At 40.2% G+C, this 24,380-nt stretch overlaps 1 protein-coding gene across 10 annotated transcripts in view; it reads right to left on the bottom strand.

Moving 5' to 3' along the window:
• Positions 1-24,380, bottom strand: part of MTSS1 (MTSS I-BAR domain containing 1) — a 214,097-nt gene that overhangs the window by 148,916 nt on the left and 40,801 nt on the right. For all 10 annotated transcript variants that reach the window (XM_060195321.1, XM_007520792.3, XM_060195302.1 and 7 more), the window contains exon 3: positions 22,557-22,630. In XM_060195321.1, the coding sequence (XP_060051304.1) occupies positions 22,557-22,630 (74 nt within the window). The remainder of the gene's footprint in view (positions 1-22,556; positions 22,631-24,380) is intronic.

A 24,380-nucleotide genomic window follows, 5' to 3' on the forward strand; every position in this document is an offset into this window, starting at 1 on the left:
CTCTCACACTAGGGCAGAATTCACACTAGAAAATTTTACCCTCTTTCACATTTTATACTGGCAAGGCTTTTTTGGTCACTTGTATGTGGAGTGAGAGCAGAGCAGGAATGCTATTATCTCCACAGGTACGCCGGCCACCCCCTTCAGCAGGCTTACTTATGAACGTTCACCCTATTTGTTGACCAGTGGCTCCCTGAGTTGCAGGTAACACAATTTCAGTGCAAAGTAATTGGAATTCAGAACTAATATGGCTACCCTTAAATTATGCCTCTACACTTGGAGCTAATAATCCCTCAGCAGGCAAGGCAGCATGTATACACAGCAGCACAGAGACAGGGAAGAGGCACCCTATTCCAGGAGAGTCTTTGGAAAGTCTCAAAATAAGAAGGCTCAAATCACATCTCAAGAAGATATAGCCCCAAGAAAGCTAGTCTGGGCTCTATGAGGCAGAAAGAAGCCTGAAGTCGGGGGGGGGGGGGCTGAGGCAGGACAGACATAGTAGTGTTAAATCGCAGTGCAAGCTAAATCTATACTAACCATAAACTAGAGTGTTTCTGAACCTAAATCATATCCCTACTCACATTCTTAAACCAGAAATGGATGGGATAGGAAATATAGCTATCTGTTTTGTCTTTTTATTTTTTTTAAAGTAAGTAAATTATAATAGAGTGTGTTAGCCTGGTTAGAAAGAATTTGATAACTTTTTTTAAAAATTTAATTTACAAATGTAAAACAAATCATGATTTTAAATAGCCTCACTCAAGGTAACATGGGCAGAAAGCAAATCCTTCAACAGCTTGCAATACATTATTAAATGCTAACATACAACCACACAAATCAGAGGCTTTCGGCTCTAAACTCAGGAGGGAATTCCTGAGTGTTCTAGCTTCTCTGACAGCCCAGAAAGGAATGTAATGACATGGGTCCATCTCTAGAGGAGGAAAGCCCCAGTTGGAGGTCAGAGGCAGAACCACCTCTACCCAGGGTTCCAGCACAAAGGAACCAACTGCCATATCTGGGTCAGCTTCTCTGGTCGTAAATACCACAGGAAGCAGAGCCAACTGAGAAAATCAGAAGCTGCCTTACTGAGATGGTCAATGACAGCTAAGCAGAATAATGCAGGCTGTGTGTGTATATAGAATATGGTGGTTATCAATGTGGATCAACAAAGGTACAGAATGTTCCATCCTCCAAAGGGAGGCTGGACAACACCTATCTTCCACCTGAGGAAGATGGGTCCTGAAATTGGAGCAGCTTGGAATGTTCCTATTGATGATCACAGAATGCGAGCTCAGATCTACAGGGATGCAGAGGTCACATAGGCTCCTACGCTGAATATGGGCCCCAATTCACATCAAATCAATAGGGTTTACAGTCAACAATATTTATACACCTTTCTCATATTAGGGAGCTACTCTCTTCCCTGATCCAGCTTTCTAGCCCTGACATCATCTCCCCAAGACAATAACTTGGGATCCACCTGCATATCAGATGTCAGGCTCAGAAAAACAAAACAAAAAACTAGTATAGTCATGGGCCCTTTGAAATATAACTAAAATAGGCTTACTAACTATCTACAAAAGAGAGACCCCAAATCTTTATCTGCAATATTCCAGCCTTTAGGTTCATGATTAGTCAAGAATTTGTTTGGCTTTCTGTGTTAAGTCTTTTTCCAGCCACCAGGTTCCAGATGCTACTGTGATGCCAACTGGACTTGCCTCGGCAGACAACCCCCACCAATGTGTCCTGGAGCGCCGTTTCCCCAGAGCCCTACCCCACTAGGGAAAGAGAGAAACAGGCTGGGAGTATGGGTAGACCTGTCAATGCCCATGTTCATCAGGGAAGCACTTACAGAAGCCAGACCTTCCACCTTCTACACCCCATAATGACCCTGGCTCCATACTTCCAGAGGGTTAAAGAATAGGAAAGCTATCAGGGGAGGGGATGGAATACAGAGTTCTGGTGGTGGGAATTGTGTGGGGCTGTACCTCTCTTATCCTATAGTTTTTGTCAGTGTTTCCTTTTTATAAATAAAAATAAAAAAATGATGATGGTGGTTAAAAGCCTCCAACCTCTGTAGTCAGACCCTACTCTCCTCTCCTCCAATCAGACATTAGTTCAGCATCTTTACTCCACCGGCAGTAAGCGGCTACCTTGACATAGTTAAAGCCATGACAAACCAGTGACGGCACACAGTGAGGACTCAACACTTGATGAAAAATGAATCTTCTCCCTCCCCTATCACCAAACCAATTGTAGGTTTCAATTCCTCACGGGGGAAAAGAAGACCTAAGCATTGTGGCTCTCATTTAAACAAATGAGATTTGATAGCAATTGGCAGCAGAACATGTTAGAGAGAAGAAACAATTCCTGGGTTTGTAACCCTGGTCAAAACTTAGAGACCACAAATGCATCACAAGAGTGGAAATAGCCACAGTAAAATCACTCATCCTTTTTTTGCCCTGGACAAACTGTAAGCTATTTTACATGGTTCTAGGATGCTCTTTATTTTTTATATTTCAGTAGCTTATACCATGGCCATTAGAAACAATCTCTAAAAAGGCTTTGTTGAGCATCAGAAAGAGACAGCTGGGATTCTGGCACAAGGAAATGTTCAATCTTGTCATTCTGCAAAAGGAATTCATATTCATAATTAATGATGCTTTTGTCCATGCCAGAAAGAAAATCCAAAGGCCCAACTTTGCTTAAGTAAATTCTACTCCAACCAACTGCAAAACAGTTTTATAAATTATAGAGCAACAGAGAAGCAAGATTTTGTAAGTTGTGAGGATAAAGAAATCAGATTAATAAGACAGTCATATTTCAAGGAAGAATTAGTTTAAAAGCATTAATCCCTGAGAGGATAGCTGTATTTCCTTTCTCCTTCATAAAAGAAATAGAAATAAAATATTCTATTTATCCAAAGAAAAGGTATGTGTTGAACCATCACATGTCTGAAAAAATCAATACTAAATATGATGGAGAGATAACACAAGGCATAAAACTAGGGCCACCCCTATCTGCCCCAAATACCAGCTAAAAATAACCAAGATGGGTACATAAGACAAAAAAAAAAAGCTGTAGTGTAAAGAATGCTTTTCTATTCTGACTATTAATACAGAAACAGAAATGTCTTTAACATCATTAAATATTAGCGAAATGTTTTAAGGAAATTTTTTGAATATAACTTTGTCATTATATTGAGGAGATATACAAAGAATGAATCATTAGTAATTTAAATGTTTTCAACAATTTAGTTAATTCAACAAAGTTTTACTAAGCAACTACTATGTTAGGGCTTTAGGGATTTGGAGGAATCCCTAAGACATAAAACTACATAGAACACAGAGCAATATCAGAGTAATTGCTAATAACTGGGGAAGAGAAAGACAACAAAATTAACTGCTTGATGAGCACGGGTTTTATTTGTGGGTGAGTGTGCAAGTTTGTGTGTGTTAAAATAGACCTAACAAAATTTACCATGGTAGCCATATTTAAATTAAAGACACACACACACACACTTCCCCATCAGACTGGTACATTTGTTGTAACTGAGGACATTTGTATGTACATTTGTGTGTAATCTACATACAGTCATCATTATCATTCAAAGAGTGTAATATCAAATCATCATACTGTGCACCTTAAAAAAATCTCATAAACAACCTAAATGCACACAATTTTATTTTGGCAGTCACATCTCCACAAGGCTGGAAAAAATTAAAAATTCTATGTAAAATAAAAATTAATTCCAGTTATTACCTCAAATCAAATAAGCCATATAGCAAACCATTAATTGTATAACCTATTTATACCATGGAAGTGTTTCTTTACAAACAAAATAATAAACTACAAAAGGAATCAATACAATAATCACAAAGGTCACCAAATAAAGCAGAATTTAAAATGTGTCAAAAGTGTTTCTAGGAAGTGGGGAGGAGACAGGGACCTAAATGGATCTAGAACATGGGCAGAAATTGGAGACAAACTAGTGAGAGGCAAGGCAAGATAAGGTGGACTGAGAAGAGAACACCACTGACGAGGATTCATGTGGTGGGCAGGGACCCACCACAACTCACATGACACAGGGAGTCCATGGTCTTTTGTCAGTTTTCTGAGGCTTTCAGAGTCACAGACTCATGAGCTCCAGTCACCTGACAAGCAGATTCAACAGGCTTGACTATCATTTTCATAGACAACAATATTGAGTTGTGGGAAGACTTAATGAATATGCAAAAAGACTTTCATGTCTGAGGCTCTAAAGTCCCAGCTTCAATCCCCAACACCACTATAGGCCAGCGCTGAGCAGTGCTCAGGAAAAAAATAATAAATACATAAATAAATGCAATAAAATTAAATTAAGAACTGAGAGCCATGTCAGCCCAAAGGAAAAGTCCAAAATGCTGTTCAAGTCTAATATTGTTCTTTCTTATTCAACTTTATCTTTTGAAAAAATATTAAGTTTTTGTTCATATTTTTTACTGAGAATTTTCCTTCTGGTAAAAGAAGCAAACTTTTTGGGAAAATATAATTTTTTTAAACCAAGGTGTGTATGCACAAACTTAGCACAGTGCTTGTTCCTAAGAAGAATGAAGTGTTCAATTTCTAAAATCAACCTAGTTATGAATAATTTAAAATTTAACTTAAATGAACCAAGCTGCCCACATAAAAGATAAAGTCCTGGACCCATCAAACTGTCATATACCAATACATAAAGCGAGGGTGATGAACATCCTGCCCATGGCCTATAAAATTAGTCTGGCATTGCCAGACACTGTGCTAGGCTTTCTTCTTAGTTAATTTATTATTATTTTTTTTTATTTGATAGGATAGCCAAACAGAGGGGAAGAGGAGATAGGAAGAGAGAGACACTTCACCATTCATGAAGCTCCCCTCAACCCCCTGCCACTCCACAGGTGGGGACCAGGGGCTTAAACTTGAGTCTCTGCACACTGTAATGTCTGCACTCAACTAAGTGCACCACCATACCAACCAGCCCCTTAAATGCTAATTTTTATGTTAATCATTTTGTATGGCCTGAGAATGAAATATCCAAATGGCCCTAAAAGGTCAAGCTCAGTATTTCCTAACCAGAGCATTTTTAACACTCTCTAATGGACTGAGAACTCCCAGTGTCTAGAAACATTTTAGGTTTTTACAACCAAGAATAGAGTCCAAGGATACTGCTAAACATGCCACAATTTATAGGTCAGCCCCTCACAACAAAAAATGATCCAACCCCAAATCCCAAGAGTGGCACAAATGAGAAATTCTGGCCTAAATTCTTAGGTGTTTGTATAGGATGTTCTCTGAGGTGGGATGGATATAGATTGAAGAGTCATGCAGCATAGACATACTCTCCAGGCTCTGCTTTCATTTATTGCATGGCATTTTAACCAAGTCACCTTAAGCACTACACCAGTTTCTTTTGTTTGCCAAGTGGAGTGCCTACCTTCCTCTTCAATGAGACAGAGCAGCTTAAGGACTAGCAGAGAGTCTCACAGATAAAAGAACCCTCAGGAAATCCTCAAGATCCCTACCACCTGTGACCAACAAAGGTTCCAAGGTTCCTGACCCTCTCCAAACAGCATACACTCTCTCATCACTGGCTTTTTACAAATACATCAGGAAAAACAAATACCAGGTCACTAAGCATCCATTAAAATGAAGCTGGAGCTTAACAGTGCCTATCCTTTAGTCTCAGGGAGCACAAGTCTGCATATGGGAAGAGGAAAACCAGGTAGTTATGCCACTTGAACACATACTGTCAGCAGACCTGGGTCAATGATCAACAAGCCTACTGTCACCTCTGGGACATCAGAGGGTGAATTTACATACATCGTTCTTTCCTCTGGTCCTATGCTTGGTTTTAAATCATGTCATCTAAATGAAGCACTGGGCTCACAATCTGCAGCCACCTTTCAACAAGCACAGATGGCAATCACGTGCTTAAATGGTAAATCAAGAGCTCACATTCAGGCAAACTCTCCAGGCTCTCGGATCTGGCTCTCTGGGCGGGTTGAGAAGGAAAGGTGGGGGGTCAGGAGAGGCAGAACAGCAGCATATGCAAAGAGCTGAAGGGCTTTTGTCTGCTGTTAAACCCTTCTGACAAACCAAACAGGACTGACCCAGAATCAGTGGAAGAAAGCTTGAGTCGGCCTGGTAATGCCCATTATCCCCAAAGAGAAGCCTAGGGGTCAGCAGCACAGGAAGGAGGCCCCATTTTCATCCTCTCCTCCACAATTCTTTTGTATTTTATCAGGATACCTTTGGCCATCCTTGGGAAACTGGGCTGCCCTTATACTAAAAGGTATATATGAAAGATCTTTCTGCCTTAGAAGAGACAATGTTCTTTTTTACTATTATTGGAATAACTCAGCTTTATCCCTTTCCCTTATTCTAAAGGATGGAGCAGCGGCATTGTACTGGAACTGTGAAATGTGCTCAAATGCAGCCTTAAAGGCAAGTACCACCCAGCGTCTGGATATTAGTTTCCATGGTAACCAGGGTCCCTAGGCCCTGGCACACACAGCAGGAAATGCTGCAGCTTCCCCTATACATAAAGGGTCCCATGACAATTTTAAACATTTGGGAATAAAGAAAAACGTCTATGCATGTGGGTACACACTCATGCACACATAGAAATGTATTTATAAAGAGAAAACAATGTAGACCCCCCCCCAAAAAAAAGCCTGTTCTTACTGATAAATGTCATGCCAAATATAAGAAAATATAAACAAAATATTCTCCCTGCTCCTCCTCCCAATACATACACATACACAGTTAAAACAAAAATACTTTCCCTCCCACAAAACAAACAAGCAAACAAACAAAAAAAATTGTACTGGAAGTAGGAAACTGCTTTGGAAAACCAGATGACCAAGAATTCTGTATACATAAGCAAACAAATACCTTTACAAGTTAAGAACTGAGAGTGCAAAACAGAGACTTGTTTGTAGTCTGTGTTCTTTCCTACCTGAAAATCCTCAGTGTAAACCAAGAGGCTAAATGAATAACTGGTTCACCAATTTGCTTTCAGTGGAAACCATGTTAGACTTTACTTGCCACAATACTCCTTCCAATCTGAGTAATCCTGGGTGGGAGACTTCATCTCCTTGAGACTTAGTTTTCCCTATAAAGATGGAAAGTCTCCAGTAGATGCTAAATAAGAAAAACCCTGCAGCTTCATAAAAACAAGAGGCTAGAGCATTGTACTAAAAAACAAAAACAGGGAAAACACCTCCAAGGTGATTCCCATTTCAGGCTACAGATATCTTTCTTTCTCTCCTTCTCCTTCTAAGATTTCTTTAACTTTATTTAATTTGATAGGACAGAGAGAAGTTGAGGGCAAAAGGGAATAGAGAGGGGAGAGAAGACAGAGAGACACTTGCAGCACTGCTTCACTGCCTGTGAAGCTTTCCCCCTGAAGGTGGGGGCCAGGAGCTTGAACCCAGGTCCCTCAACATGGTAACGTGCATTTAACCAGGTGTGCCACCACCCAGCTTCCCCCCCCCCCACTGACACACAGATTATTTCTAAATAGTATATAAAACTCAAAATTTTCTTTAAAATATACCACAGGGGTCGGGTGAGATTTTTGACCCAAGAAGGTACCAACTTTGTCATGTATGACTCAGGTTGGAGCCCTCAGTCTACCACACTGGAGTCCAATAGCACTGGAAGGAACATCAGTGCTATGGCATCTCTCCTTTCAAAAAAATAAGGGCTCACTGACAGATTACAGCTAACAGAAGATTTTTAAGTAGCCTTTGTTTTCTAAGGTATTTCCCAATACTCTTTGAACTAACATGTTCTCTTTAACTGCACACAGCAGAGCACATGTGTACTTACAGTGAAAATGTTAGTGCAAAGAAGTTTCTACATACCACACACGTTTTTAGGCTAGGACTTTATCAGAGTAGATAAGCAGCAGCTTTGAGATCTGGCAGATTAGACTCATCCTAGAAAAATAGAAGTTATGACAACTTCAAGAGTCTTCAAGTTAGTATTTACATACCCAAGGATTATTATTTTTTATCTGAAATGAACAGACCAAGCCAAGTTCTTAACATTAAGGCAGAAGATCTTCCCCTAAGTGAAAAACAACATATTTGCCTCACTGTATGAACTGTAAGGATAGCATTCCTTCATAAAAGTGAATCAATATTTTGCCAAGGTGACTAAAATGTGCTTGTGTGTGTGTGACAGTGGGATGGGTTCGAGAAGTATTCGTTATTAAAAACAAAAAGCCAAGGGGGTCGGGCAGTAGCAAAGCGGGTTAATCACAAATGGCATGAAGCATCGAGGACTGGAGTAAGGATCCCAGTTCGAGCCCCCCACTTCCCACCTGCAGGGGGGTCGCTTCACAAGCGGTGAAGCAGGTCTGCAGGTGTCTATCTTTCTCTCCTCTTCTGTCTTCCCCTCCTCTCAGTTTCTCTCTGTCCTGTCCAACAGCAATAACAACAACAATAACCACCACAACAATAAACAACAAGGAGAACAAAAGGGAAAAAACAGCTTGCAGGAGCAGTGGAGTCATAGTGCCGGCATCAAGTCCCAGCAATAACCCTGGAGACCAAAAAAAAAAAAGCCACAATATATGGTAAGCATACAATAGAGTGGAGAGAGGTTGATGGGGATGGTAGTGGAGAATCCATGCGTCCATTCCCTGTGTCTAAAACACAGAAAAGTCCTCCAAACTGGGAGGACTGAATTACTGAGTATACCACTTTAGTACATAAACTACCTAATGACAGAAAAACATGCTGCACACAGATCATCCAGTAACCCCTACAGGCACATTTTCTCCACATCTGGCCCTCCCTCCCTCCCTCTATTCCCACTACCAACTTGTAACGTATTAGCTGCCAAGGCTAGACAGGATAGAGGATGGGTTCTAATTTAAGCATCCTCAGTGAGAAAGCACTAAGGTAAAAATAGAGTAATAGCCTAGAGTTGGAGCAAAGGCTGTTCTTGGTCCGTAGGACAAGTCTTCATAGGCAATATGAGGTTGGCTGTGGGAATCAGATATCCCTAGCTAGTTTTTCCTGGTACAGGATTTTAGAATTTTGCAGCGACATTCTGTTCTGGACATCTAGGATACACTCATGTAGAAGAGGAACTTGATGCAGTGTCTTTCTGCTAATGCAAATAAGCATTCTTTCAAGTGTCCTTTCAGGAAAAAGAGTGGAAGCCCAACATCCCTCCTAGCAGGACAGTGGCTATCCACAATGCAACAACCTGTCTCTAGCAGCTGTTGCTCTTCAACCCAAGAACAACAAGAAAAAACACTTGTAGAGCAGGAACAGTGCTGTTGTCAGACATTAGCTTTGACATCAGGAAAAGATAAATGGGATCAGAGAGGAGGGATTTTATTTCATCAGTAAATAATACTCTTCATAATTTGAATAAAAAAGTATTTACTATTCAAAAATAAAATAAATAAAATAAAATAAAATATTGTTTAAAATAAAATATTGTTTATTAAAATAAAATATTGTTTAAAATAAAATATTGTTCACTGAGCACATGAGAAATGGGCATGGTTTAAGAAGAGGATGCATTTGTTGTTAGGAACTCTAATTATTGTTGACAGGGGACTTCCTCACCTAACACACCCACCTTAGGCCTACCTGGACCTCCTACCACCTACTAACCCAATCCCTCCGAACAATGCAACTGCTAAATTGAGTTCTGCATCCTCAATATATGCTTCTTACAGAAAACAGGATCAACTAGATGAAATACAAAATATTATATTCAGTGTTAAAGCATAACAAGTCTGTCTTAGTAGGAATCTCCATCACCCCACATCTAAACTATGGCATGATAGCCACTAGGGTTAGGTATATGTGGCTGTTTAATTAGAATTAGTATTTAAAAATTACTACTCCAGTTCCTTGGTTACACTAGTCATATTTCAAGTATTCAATAACCACATGAGATTAGTTGTTACCATAATGAACAATGAAAATACAGATTATTTCTGTCACCACAGAAAACTCTAGGATACAGAATGCCAAAGGCTAGGGCTCCCCAACGTCAGGAAGGTATAAGGTCACTCAAAAAAGACTTGTCAATTTAGAAGCTGTCATGTCCTAGCTTATGGTCAGCAAGTACAAGGAAAGCAAAAATCAAATATAGAAGAGAATGGTAAATGTCTTGGCCCTACCCACTTTAATTACAAATATATATTTTTTATTTTTCACAGGTCCTATCTTCCAACTAGAAAACAATGAGTCTGTACTCAAAACTTAATGACTAGGAGGTGGCACAGTGGGAAAAGTATTGGGCTTTCAAGCAAAAGATTCTGAGTCTGATCTCTAGCACTACCAATGCCAAAGTGATGCTATGTTGTGTCCCCCTCTCCCCGCTCCTTATTCAGTCCTTCTCTCATGAAATAAAGTAAACAATATATTCAAAACTCTGAAAAGGAAAGGTAATAGAGAGTTTCTAGATCATTGTCAATACAACATGTCAAGATTTAGATATAAAATTATTTTTTAAAAAATAGAGATGCTAGCTCATTCACTTTTCATACAAACTATGGAATGCTCACTTTGTAGTTTTTAAAAACAAATTTGCAACCATTTCATGGACATCTAGAAAGTGTCAGACTGCAGAAAATTAGGAGCTAAGGTGCCCCACTGACAGTCTATACAGACTCTTAAGTACAACTGCCCCTAGCTAGTTTTACTAACACCGCTTCTCTAGGCTCCAGGAACTACTTTAGTCTAAAGCTCTTTTCTTTCCTGTAAAACCCTGGTTAGAATCAGAGCATCAGAAAAATTAATATACTATTCTTGAATTTTCAAAAACAATAAACTTGGCTCTTAAAAATATTACAAGTGAGCTTATTTCTCAAGAGTTTATAAATTCTCTCAGAAGACTCATAACAACAATAATTAAAAATAATTAAGAGGGTCAGGCAGTGGTACACCTGGTTAAGTACTCACATTACAGTGAGCAAGGATCTGGGTTCAAACCCCTGCTCCCCACCTACAGGGAGAAAGCTTCACAGTGGTGAAGCAGGGCTGCAGGTCTCTCCCTCCCTCTCTCTCTCTCTCTCTCTCTCTGTCTCTCTCTCTCCCCTCGCTCCCTGCCTTCATCTACCCCTCCCTTCTCAGTTTCTGTCTCTATCCAATAATCAATAAATATTAAAAAATAATTAAAGGGGCCAGCAAAATAACTCACTTGGATAGTGTGCTGTTTTGCCAGATGCACAACCCAGGTCCAACTCCAGCCCCTACCATACTGCAGGAAGCTGTGATCCTTTATTCTCTTCCCCTCTCCGTTAATCTCTATCTTAATAATAACAGCAGAATTGTCCCTGGGGAGTACAGGAAGCATACATGATTCATAGATACAACTATAGATTAGCAGATTACATCTCAGACCTTTCATTATTAATCAAATGAATGAATTTTCCACATTCCTTTAAGGTTACATTCAAAGAATATTCAGTTCTTTTATGGTTTTTTAAAATAATTAATTTTTTCCAGCATGTGGTGAAGTAGCTCTCAAAGTAGAAATCATAATGCTCTCACTCATAATATGAAAGAGTTCAGGGCTTGACAATCCAGAAGACAAGGGCCAACCAACAAAGTCTCAATTAAGCAACCTGCAAGTTAAAGTAAAACTTGAGGGCAAACAAAACTATTTTGATTACCTCTTTGAAACCACTTCTTGGCACCCCTTGCTGTATAAGGGAGGATTCTTTCCTTTCGGCCACCCCCACCCAAGCAAGCACAGTTGTTTTCCACCTGCCTGCCCACTCCTCATCGCCACATCGGTACAGTGGCTGGGCCCTCGTCAGCTATAAAGAGAGAGAATTAAACATTCCACCAGAGATTTCAGATGAGAGTTCACCAAAGATTCAGTTGGTGAAGCACCAATGGAATCTAGACGAGACATCACCCACAAGCTTCTTACTCAAGCGATGACAGTCTTCTGTACCCAGATACATCAGGGTTATGTAAGCATAGGAGCTGCTGTACATGACTGGTTATTCATTCATGAAATAATCTCATTCATCTCTTCTAGATGCTAGATACTTATTCAAAAAAATAAAAGTCTATCTCCCACTTCCCTATTAATCTCTGTCTCTATCCAATAAATAAACAAAATATTTTAAAAGGGAGTGAGCAGGCAGTGGCAAGGATCAGGCTCAAGCCCCAAGTACCCACTGCCAGGATGGCAGTAGGTGGGGGTAAGGGGGGTGGGAGGGGAGAGATTTACAAGCAGTGAAGAAGTGTTCTAGGTGTCTTTCTTTATCTCTCTCCCTATATCCCCTTTCCTTATTGATTTCTATCTCTATACAGTAAATCTACATTTAATTCTAAATGAATGTCCTGAAATATCAAAGAAATAAACTTTGTAGTTAAAAAAAAGGGGGGGACCAAAAGACAATTTAGGGGGTTGGGTGCACCTAGTTGAGCGCACATGTTACAATGCACAAGGAGCCAGGTTCGAGCCCCCCAGGCCCCACCTGCAGGAGGAAAGCTTTGCAAGTGGTAAAGCAGTGTTGCAGGTGTCTCTCTGTCTCTCTCTCTCTATCACCACCTTCCCTCTCGATTTCTGGCTGTCTCTATCCAAAAAATAAAATAAATATAATAAAAAATTTTTAAAAAGACAATTTAGTAGGTGGGATGCACATGGCCTTTGGTTCATTCCTCGGAACAATAAAAAAATTAATAAAACAGTTTAAAGTCCTATGAACTACAAAAGGTCTCACCTGAGTATTGGAGCTGGAGGGTTGACATCCCAGGCCTGGCATCTCTGTACAAATCTGAAGTGAAACATGCCAAGGTAGTACTGGTTGCACTGATTTGGTTGAGATAAGCAGATGCAGTAGCAAATTCCTCCATGAGGATAATTTCTGGAACCATCCATTCCACCCCAGTTCCATGGCTGCCAGTTCTTAGCAACATCGCCCCGCCAGATATTCGTCGGGATGCGGCATCATCTAAGTTCATTTCCCATGTCTACGCTCAACCGGACCTGCCAATATATGCGGACATCTTCGCCCACCCTGTCCAACGCTTGACGTCTCATCATCCTATCTGGTTCCCTACGCCTACACTGAACTTCTCTGTTCCAGACTCTTGGAAACAGAGTTGGCAGTCAGCTGAGGTAAAGAACAAACACTTCATCACAGACCCCTGCAAGCGTCAACCAGGCTTTGACCTAGCACGTTATGATTGGGCCCTCCTCAATCGCTATCGAACAGGCCATGGACGGTGCGCCGCTATGTTCCATCGCTGGGGAGCCAGAGACGACCCGAACTGCCCCTGCGGCTACAGACAGACTATGACCCACATAGTCAACGACTGCCACCTCTCCAGATTCAGAGGAGATCTCGAAACTTTACATCAGGCTCAACCTGACGCTGTTGACTGGCTACGGAAGAAGGGCAAACGCTAAAAGAAGTAGCAAATGACAGGAATCAAGAAAAGCATGAAGGAAACAAAGTAAAGTCCCAGAGGTTCCAAGATTGGAAGAAATATGGGTTTTATAGAGAATGAGGAAGGTTTCTTGCTCTCTTAGAGTTTAAGAAGGCAACAGATAGTTATTATTATAACCTAGTTATTTGGGAACTTGGTTTAATTTGAAAATCTCATGGTTAGGATGTACTGTACATACAAGACCTTACCATGATTTATGTCATTTAACGAAATTTACAAATAACTATATATTTTATTTTATTTTTTTATTTTCCCTTTTGTTGCCCTTGTTTTTTATTGTTGTTGCAGTTATTATTGTTGTTGTTATTGATGTCATTGTTGTTGGATAGGACAGAGAGAAATGGAGAGAGGAGGGGAAGACAGAGAAGGGGAGAGAAAGATAAACACCTGCAGACCTGCTTCACCATTTGTGAAGCGACTTCCCTGCAGGTGGGGAGCCAGGGGCTCAAACCAGGATCCTTAAGCCAGTCCTTGCGCTTTGTGCCACATGCGCTTAACCCGTTGCGCTACCGCCCAACTCCTACAAATAACTGTATCTTATCTACTAACAAGGCTGGTTGCTTCTGGTCTCCTTAGTCTAAGATTATAGGTGATTATTATTCCAAAAAGTTATTAATAGAAATGCATTAACAATTTAAGCTCAATCTTAAAATTCAATCAGTTTACTCATTTGAAACCTTAAGTGCTTAGATTGAAGGAATATACACTCAGAACTGAAGTCTATGCATTAGATAGCTCAAGACATTTAATCTATTTTTCCCCTCTCATATTAAAAAACTAGGACTCCCTAGTTCCATTTTGGGTGGTGCACTTCCTAACAAAGGTACAGAACCTAGATGTGGACCAGCGAACATGAGATAGGTCACATGTGCACATTTATCCATAAGTTGGGCCACCCCACTATCCAGGGTCCTAGTTAGGGAATCCTGTGATTTCCACATAGATATGATGAGCTTAGTCCTCTATCAGATCTCTCTCTCTACCATCACTGGTCATCTCCATCAGGAATAACATCATAAACCCTCTTATGGGCCTCTAAAGGACCTTGCCCTCAATGTGGAACAACAATAGTAGGGACTGTCCCATTCTCCGAAGGGAGGCTGGGTCAACATACTCTGCCACTCAAGGAAGACTGGTCCTGAAATGAGTGCAGCCTAGAATGTTCCCAGCTGTGACCATGGACTGTGAGCTCAGACTGACAGGGATGCAGAGGTTACACAGGCTCTTGTGCTAAGCATGAACAGACATGGGCCCTGCGTCAGATTAATGGGGTCTACAGTTAATGGTATTCATATGCCTTCTTCTATTTGAGAACTTCTCTCTGCCCTAATACAGCTTTCTAGTCCTATTCCCAACTCTGACACCATCTTTCCAGATAATACTTTCAGTCCACGTGCATCTTAGTTATTGGGCTCAGGAAAAAATTAGTAAATTCATAGGCCCCTTGGAATATACCTTAAACAGACTCCCTAGCTTCTTCCCACATGAAGACCCCAAATTTCATCTGCTGTACTCTTACCTTTAGATTTCTGATTAGTAAACAATTTTTTCTGCTTTATATCTTACAGCTTTTCAGTTACAGATATTATCATGATGCCAACCTAGCTCCCCCAGGCAGATGACCTCACCAATGTGCCCTAGAACCCCACCTCTCCAGAGCCCTACCCTACTAGGGAAAGATAGAAACAGGCTGGGGGTATGGATTGGCCTGCCAATGCCCAGGGTCCAGCAGAGAAGCAATTACAGAAGCCAGACACCCCACCTTCTGCACCCCATAATGATCCTGGGTCCATGCTCCCAGAGGGATAAAGCATAGGGAAGACTTCCAATGGAGTGGATGGGATATGGAACTCTGGTAGTGGAAATTGTATGGAATTGTACCCCTCTTATCCCATAATCTTGTCAATCATTATGAAATCACTAATAAAAAAAAAACAGTTTAAAGGCTACCAGTAAACAAATGCTATGCATTTGGATAAGTGGATTCCTCAGAAAGGAGTAGAACACTGGCTCTGTCTAGTGAGAAGGGTAACAGCACAATGAAACAAATGCTCTTGCAGAATTGGCATGGGTCATAGAGGCCCTGTGGCCAGAGATCTCCTTTAGCTTGGCAGTGCCAGTGCAAGGAATCTTTTTACAAATGCTATCACTTTAAAACTATGTATTAGAAAAAAGCAGAAGATCATAAAGCATCTAAAAGGGGTGGACAGTGAGTAGACCAGAAAAGAAACTCCAAACCTGGCGTGCACAAGTAGTAGAGGCTGTGTGTATGTGTTAAGGACTATACTATAAACCATTAAAATATATACATATTTATTTAAATATTATAAATGCTTCAGGGAACAGTGAACATTTACTTAGCATTATTTTTCCAGCATCGAACTCTCAAGAATAAAGTCCTGAGTTCAATCCCCAGCAGCATATGTACCAGAGTGATGCTCTGGTTCTCTCCCTCTCTCTCTTCCTACCTCTCATAAATAAATGTCTTAAAAATACCAAAAAATAATTCTACTCAATTTAATGCATATATTATGCCTTCAGTGAAGCCAAAATTAGATTTTAACTGTAAAGTGTTTTACACACACACACACACACACACACACACACACACACACACACACACACACACACACACACACACAGTTTCTCACAACCAAGGACCCCACATCCTGGGAAAACTCCATTTCCAAGTGGGAAAATTAAAGCCCAGGAAAGTTAATTATAAGTTATCAAGGGTTACAGAGCTGGCAAAGCTCTGGAATCCCAGCCCCCAGTAATCATCACTCTATGGTGATCCAGAGATTTTTTTTTTCCTTTTGAATGTGTTCAGGACCAAGCAACTGTGAAATCAAGTAACAACTTATATTCAATTCCCAGAGCTCCTAAGAACACAGAATTTAAAGCTAGGCTCTGAGTCAGACTTCAGTTTCACCACTGACAAGCAATGAGACCTTGATCAGTTTAAATGTCTCTCTCCCATGCCAATCTCATCTCTGAACATAGACATCATGAGCACTAACCTCATAAGACGACTGTTAGAATAATGAAATTAAACACATGAAGCATATGGAACAGAGCCCAGTCCATCAGTTGTGAAATTAGGCTCAATACATGTAAAACACAAAAAAATCACAGCCCACTCCACTTTGCATACCCAATAAAGATTAGTCATTGCAATTTTTTAATAGTTGTGGTATGGAACTGTACCCTGTAATCTACAATCTTATAACAAATAAAAAGAAACAAATGATAAAAAAAAAAAAAACAGTATTCTAGGATCAGAGATTGAACAGCAGAAGCACAGGGGACTAGCAGGTAAGAGATCACAGGTTTGATCCCTGGAACTATATATATTCTAGGGCCAGAGAGATTGAACAGCAGAAATGCATTGGACTTTCAGGTGAGAAATCACAGGTTTGATCCTTTTATCAGCGCTCTGATAAAAATAAATAAATGTATACTTTTAAAAATTTAACCACTCTTGGTCTGTTTTTTCATTCAGAGACATAAAGAGAGAGAAGAGTCACACTACTGCACCAAACTCCCCCTCAGTGTCAACGTCAAGCACTCTCATGCTGTGCCAGATTCGAGCCTAGTCCCCATGCATGGTCAAGCAGGTACCTTCCTCAGTGACTCACTCCTCTGGCCTCAGCACAACTTTTAATGTGCTGTTTACAAGTCTGTCAACATTCTAGTCAGCTGGGAGTCTTTTTTTTTTTTTTCCTTCTCAGAAACATTTTTCTTGCCACCAGAAATTGTACCTGCATGATTCTACTATTCCTGACTGACTCCCTTTATAGATAATGAGAGACAGAGTGAGAGAAAAGAGAGAGGAGAGATACCACAGCACCGCTTCCTCTCAATAGTGCTCTTATGTGGTGTTGTGGGGCTCACACCTGGGTCCTTGTGCTTGTTAAAGTGTGCACGTTACTGGGTAAGTTTATTTTCCAGCCCCTCTGTCTTAGAATCTTAAACTCCTTAACTATGGGTTTGTTGCCACTTCACCTCAATTTCTCTAAGATGGTTTGTACAAGTTACTAAGTAATTACAGAGGCAGCCAAAATGAAAGTCACACAGCACTGTGCCCTTCAAAGGCCCTTGCTGACATAAGCAGATGGTGCAATGGCCACAAAGGGCCAGTGCTGGCTGACTAATGAGGAACATTCCAATAGCTCAGTACTCCAGCCTTCCATTGCAATGAGAATAAGGCCTTGATGTGTATGTACTTGGAATTACAGAAAAGCTACCCCACCCCACCCAAGATGGGCACCCCACTAGAAAGGACCTCCTACTATACCAAGTTTCTTTCCACTTCTTATTTTAGTAACCTAGATACCCTGTGCCATTTCAAACATATCTCAATTCCTACAACATGCTGTATGTTGATGATGGACCCAAAGAAAAAATAAGGCCCTGTTCCACAAAGCCTGACATTCTGTGAATACTGAGTGTGTAACACATAAATTCTGGGGAGTCAGGTGGTAGTTCAACGGGTTAAGCGCATGTAGCTCAAAGCGCAAGGACCGGCGTAAGGAACCCAGTTCGAGGCCCCGGCTCCCCACCTGCAGGGGGATCACTTCACAGGTGGTGAAGCAGGTCTGCAGATGTCTTTCTCTCCACCTCTCTGTCTTCCCCCTCCTCTCTCCATTTCTCTCTGTCCTATCCAACAACGATGACAAGGGCAAAAAAAAAGGAATAAATAAATAAATATTCTTAAAAAAAATTAAGGGCCAGGTGGTGGTGCACCTGTTTGAGCGAACATGTTGCAATGCGTAAGGATCCAGGTTCGATCCCCTGGTTCCCATCTGCTGGAGGAAAGAGCAGGGGTGCAGGTTCTCTCTCTCCCTCTCTATCATCCCCTTCCCTCTCAATTTCTACCTGTCTCTATCCAATAAATAAATGAAGATAATTTTTAAAAAAATTAATAAAAAAATAAAGACAAATTCTGTGTGACCCATAATGCAGGGAAAAAAACAAAAATGTCTATTTTCATTCTGAACATAAGTCACATCTTCATTACAGGGTGCAAAATCAATAAAATATGGAACTGTACTGTGAACTATGCTAATAATCTCTTAAATTCCATCAAAGTTTAATTATTAACAGACATATACACATTACAATAGTGGTATATTTATAATTTTTTTTAAAAAAGAACAAAATAGAGTTCAAATTTTCCATTCTATTTAACAAGTTACATGGTAATTAGATTGTGCTCTTAGTAACTAGCTTTAACTATTTCTCTTATAAAAACTGTTAATAGCCAGTGAAAAATGTTTGCTAAAAAGGACAAACACCTTTCAAAGTTGTTTCCTCTGAGAAACAATATGGAATGCTAATTTTAGAAACCAAAGACCTGTAAAGCTTGAGATTCTGGACGCATGCCCAAAAGAAATGATCTTAAGAACAACTATTACTGCCTTCTATCACTTCCAGCAAGAAAAACTAATATATATATATATATATATATATATATATATATATATATATATATAAGTTCTAAGCAAGAAATTAAGACTTTCTATAGAGGCTGGATATCAAATTGCAAAATATAATGGAGTTATGACCTTAAGCCCAAATATACTTGCTGCTGATCAAAACAGCTTGAAGCATTTTCAACATACTCATCCTTTCCTTGGTGATGCATATGCCATTAAAAATTGATTACTCGGGTGGAGGGTAGATAGCATAATGGTTATGCAAATAGACTCTCATGCCTGAGGCTTCAAAGTCCCAGGTTCAATCCCCTGTACCACCATAAACCAGAGCTGAACAGTGCTCTGGTAAGAGAAAAAAAAATAGATTACTCATAGCTCTCCAAAAGGATGTGTACATGGGCATCAATTGCATCATAGCTTCTAAGAGCAAATAAATGGAGATGACCTAAACAGCCATCTATCCAAACAGTGCAATTTCTGTCTCTGGCTGCTAAGAATGATCTATAGGTACAAGCATAGAAAAGTAACCATGACATAATGTGGAGGAAAAGGAGTAAAAGCACCACTGATGATTTGAGAAAGATCACACAGATATGCTTTATTCCATATGTTATTCTACATATTGTTCTACAACTAGCTTTATCTTCTCCTCGACAAGAAACTGGTAGGCTAGATTTTATCTCACATGCTTTGTTATACAAAAATGTAAACTAAGGAGGATATGCTATTTTGTGCTTTTAAATAAAACACCATAGCACCTCTCCACCATTCATGAAGTACCACTCTTGGTGTCATGCATGATATGGTGTGTGGTTCTGGGGGTTCCAATGTGAGTCCTTACACATAGCAAAAGTGTGTAATCTACCAGGTAAGCTATTTCCCAGGCTCTTTCATTTTTTTCAGTGCTGTACAGGGACCTTGGGCATGCATGATGCAATACTATCACTCCTGTGCCAACATTTTTAACTTCTTTTTTTTTTTTCCTCGGAAACATTGAGGTTTATTTCAAGGGTAGAACTGGAGAAAGATCACTGATTATGGGAGGCATGTTTTGCCTTTAGGAACCACCTTCAAGGACAAGAATCCTCCTTGGCAAATACTACTTTGACTCTGCACCTGGAGGCTTTCTTTAAGGAAATGGAGGCTAAGAGAAGGCTGTGAGAAGAACAGTGCATTTTGTGAATGTGGCTCTGTATATACATTAACTGTGTTGAACTGGATTCAAGTCCCAGTTACAGGACTTAGAAAAGTTGCATTGCCCTTTGGAACCCTTCTTACTGCTAGGAAGGGTTGTGCTGACTAGAAGGTGGGTACTCTAGAGCAGGACTGACCCACAGACACCTACAGCCATAGCTATATCTGCCCACAGGCTGGCTAGGTACCCTGGGGCAGGTTTCCTCACCCCTCTGGACTTGGATCTTCTCATCTAACAATGGGGCTTAAAAATAGCAACATAACCAAAGTCAGTCTGAAGGGCCTAATGCACATAAACATCCTGAACTGAATACATATTAGCTGCGATTGCATCTTTAATTTTTAAAAAGGTGTGCGTGGGGAGGGTGAAATACCACAACACTGCTCCACCAACCATGGATGTTCCTCCAGGATCATAGTGCCAATCATGTGATGATAAGACTCAAACTCAAAGTCTCACACGTAGAAAGACATGCACTCTTCCAGGTGAGCTCTTAGTCCTAAATTTGTATAAAGATTTTTCTAAAGTTTCTATAATGGACATATAAACTAACCAATTTTTAAAAGGGCTTTAAGAAGATATTAAGATTCATCTCAAGATGACAAACCAAATGTGAAACCACTGCTCTGTTGTCTCTATCACATTCTCCTAGGAGACCTTTTGAAACACTGTTGGCATCTTAGAAACAAGGAGAAATATTACTCCCCCTGGGGAATTTTTCATCTCCCTGAGCTGAGTTAATTGCTCACTTTCCTATATTCCCCCAGCACTCTGTCTCTATTCTACCCTATCATCAAGCAGCATATTTCCACAATGAAATTATTTTATGTGTTGTTCTTTCCCCCACTCAAATGAAACTCCTCCAGGACATGGAGAGTAATATATTAATGTTTCAGGTCCCATAATGCTTCAAGTATCAGCAGTTTTCAAGTCTCTTGAATGAATGGCAAGTGTCACGCAATATTCACTAGGGTAAATGGGTACCTAACTGGAACCCACTGCAGGTGACTGTGAAGGGCTACAGAGAAGCTGAACTTAGTGGAACTGCGAGCAACCCCCCAATACTTGGCCCTAATACCCACCTCTCCGCCACTCAACATTACAACAAAGAGGATAACCGTGGGGTTGTCTGTGTACAAGCAGACCCAGAAAAGTAAAGCAAATAAACAGAGATATATATTACAATTTGCAAGGACCTGGGTTCAAACCCTCAGTCCCCTCCTGCAGGCAGAACTTCCATGAGGAAGTAGGGCTGCAGGTGTCTCTCTGTCTCTTTTCCTCTTTATTTCCTTCTTCCCTCTCAATTCTCTCTGTCTCTATCCAATAAGTAATATAGGAAGATTTTTTTCTTTATTTCCTTTTGTTGCCATTGTTGTTTTATTGTTGTAACTGATGTTGTCATTGGCTAGGACAGTTGGCTAGGACAGAGAGAAATGGAGAGAGGAGGGGAAGACAGAGGGGGGAGAGAAAGATAGACACCTGAAGACCTGCTTCACCCCCTGTGAAGTGACTCCCCTGCAGGTGGGGAGCTGGGGGCTTGAACCAGGATTCTCTGGCCGGTCTTTGCGCTTTGCGACACCTGTGCTTAACCCGCTGCGCTACCACCCAACTCCCTACAGGAAGATTTTTAAAATTAAATAAATAAAATTATAAGAGACAGGAGAATTTCTCTGCCTGGAAATAAAAGAGAACACAATTTCCTTTAAATGGGGGTCTCTATAGTGTAGGTGGTACTGGACTTCTAGGGATAGTAGGAGGTACAGGGGTGTTCATTTTTTTTTTCTTGGCCCCTTCCACGTTATTGTTACTCCTTTCTATGAGTTATCAGTCACTGAAGTTATTAACAATTTTCCAAAGAGTTCCCTTTGTTCACTAATTTACTAAACATATTATTAAACATCTAAACATCTATGCTGTTCTAAGCAATGTGTTTTGAAGAGTTCAGATACCAATGTCAGAGTCTGTAGTTCCAGGATTTATGATCAAATGGTGGAGACATAAAGACTTATGGAAGAAGACAGCATTTTAAAAGGGTTCCTCATTTTTATAGGAACCCATAAAAATGCTGTACTAGTCTCAAGGCTTTCCCCCATTTACAGGAACAACAACAACAAAAAATGTCAGGACAGCTGATGTAAACAAAGAAACAAAAAATAGGACCCAAGTACACAGTTAAGTGCTCTACAACTCTAAGTGATTTAGAAACACATCAAGCCATCTCATGCAAAGAAGTGATAGCTTTTCTTTATTTCTCATTCTTCTCACATACTTTATTATCTGGAGAACTATGTGTAATTTCTACTATGTGGAGTCCCATAGAGGTATTATTATTATTATTATTTAAATATGAGTCACCTCAGCTCTGATAGTTAAGCTGTGTCTTCCTGTGAAGCCACCCCAAAGCAAGAGCCCACATGCTGAATCCAGCGAATGCTGGAAGCTATCCCTCCATCTGCTTACCACGTGTGCTGGTAGCCATGTCAGCCACTTTCTGAAAGGCATCCAAGAAGGCAGCTGCTGCGACTACTGTTGTTCTAAAATACAAACAGATAACAAAAGCATGAGGAATATCTCACACCGGCAAATTCACTCCAGCTAAAGGGCTGAAACCTCCACTAAGAATGAATGCAATCTTCCAAGAGGAACAACCCAAAGGGACACAGACAATAACTTTGTGGACACACTTTTTTCTTAGGAAGCATATCTTCCCCGATTAATATTCCTCATCAATAATGTCCAGCTTCTGTGGTGCCACCTAATAAATGTTAGCAATTCTTCACATCCCATTTCACCTGATGGAAAATTACTATCAGGCAAATTTTCACACAGGAAGGGAAAAAAGAGGACAAATATTCAAACCTAAAAGAATTATTACTAAAGACTATAAATAATAGAGATGAATTTTATAGTAAGAAAACTACATACATGTAGCTGTTCCTTGTGTCTAAACTGCATATCCACTTACACGTGGATTTCTTTTTTAATACACTACACTATTTGAAATGTTATTCTTTTTCTTTTTTTAAAGATATGTTTTATCTATTGGGAAGCAATAAGGGGGGAGACAGAACCAGAGCATTACTCTGGTATATGTGGTGCCACAGATCAAACTAGGGACCTAATGTCTGCAAGTGCTCTACCTGTTGCGTATCTCCCAGGTTACTATCATAATAATCTCTCTGACTTTATCATAAGGATAGAATACAGAAGATATCTACATAAGACCATGTGTCAATCAACTGTTTATGTTATCAGTAAGGCTTCTAGTAAATAGGCTTTTTCTTTTTTCTTGTTTCTTTTTTTTTTTTTTTTTTTTGCCTCCAGGGTTATTGCCTGGGCTCGGTGCCTGTACTATGAATCCACTGCTCCTGGCAGCCTTTCCTCCCACCCCCCACTGTACAGGACAGAGAGAAATCGGGAGAGGAGGGGAAGACAGAGAAAGGGAGAGAAAGATAGACACCTGCAGAGCTGCTTCACCACTTGTGAAGTGAACCCCCTGCAGGTGGGGTTGTGTGTGTGTGTGTGTACATGCACCAAAATAAAGAAATTAGGAGAAACAATCTTGAAAGGAGACCATCCAATTCAAACAATTCATTTCAGAGATGGAAACACAGATGACCACCACGAAGTTTTCAAGGTCTCCAGTTCACATCAGAGTTGGGACTAGTAGTCTGGCATGACTCACAGTTTTGTGCTCATTCCACTATGAGACAAGATCATTATTTTCTCCACCATGTCCTAATTATAATGAAACCGAGATACTAAATTTTCCAGCCTTTGAATGCTATCTCAACTATATTTTAATTTCCTAGACACAGAGTGAAGAAAAGTGAGTGTGCTCATTTAAATATCCTGAAGTTATTTTTTTAAATTCTCCACGTTCTCATTCACATTCTAACATGCCTTGAGCACACTGTTGGTTCCTAGAACTGTAATATAAGATGTCATTCAATAAAGAGTAAACACAGCTCCCACAACCCCAGACACCCAGAGCAAGCAAATGAGCCCCAGAATTCACGTGCACACAGGCTTTACATCAAGTATATTGCCTGATGCTAATTTCAACATATTTCACTTATAATCCAGTCTTCACTGAGGATCCCCCCAAATGCAAGCCTGCTAAAAATATAATGAGACTGGGACTAAAACCACAAGATCAAACTGAAGGAGAAAATAACTGTCCTTTAAGCACATACAACAGTAGCTATGTAACAAAAAAGTCTGGAAGGTACTAGGACTAGGCCCTGGGAAAACCTGGCCGACCATTCATTAAAGTCAAACTTC

The sequence above is a fragment of the Erinaceus europaeus genome, chromosome 1 (assembly GCF_950295315.1).
Source record: "Erinaceus europaeus chromosome 1, mEriEur2.1, whole genome shotgun sequence".
Classification (NCBI taxonomy): domain Eukaryota; kingdom Metazoa; phylum Chordata; class Mammalia; order Eulipotyphla; family Erinaceidae; genus Erinaceus; species Erinaceus europaeus.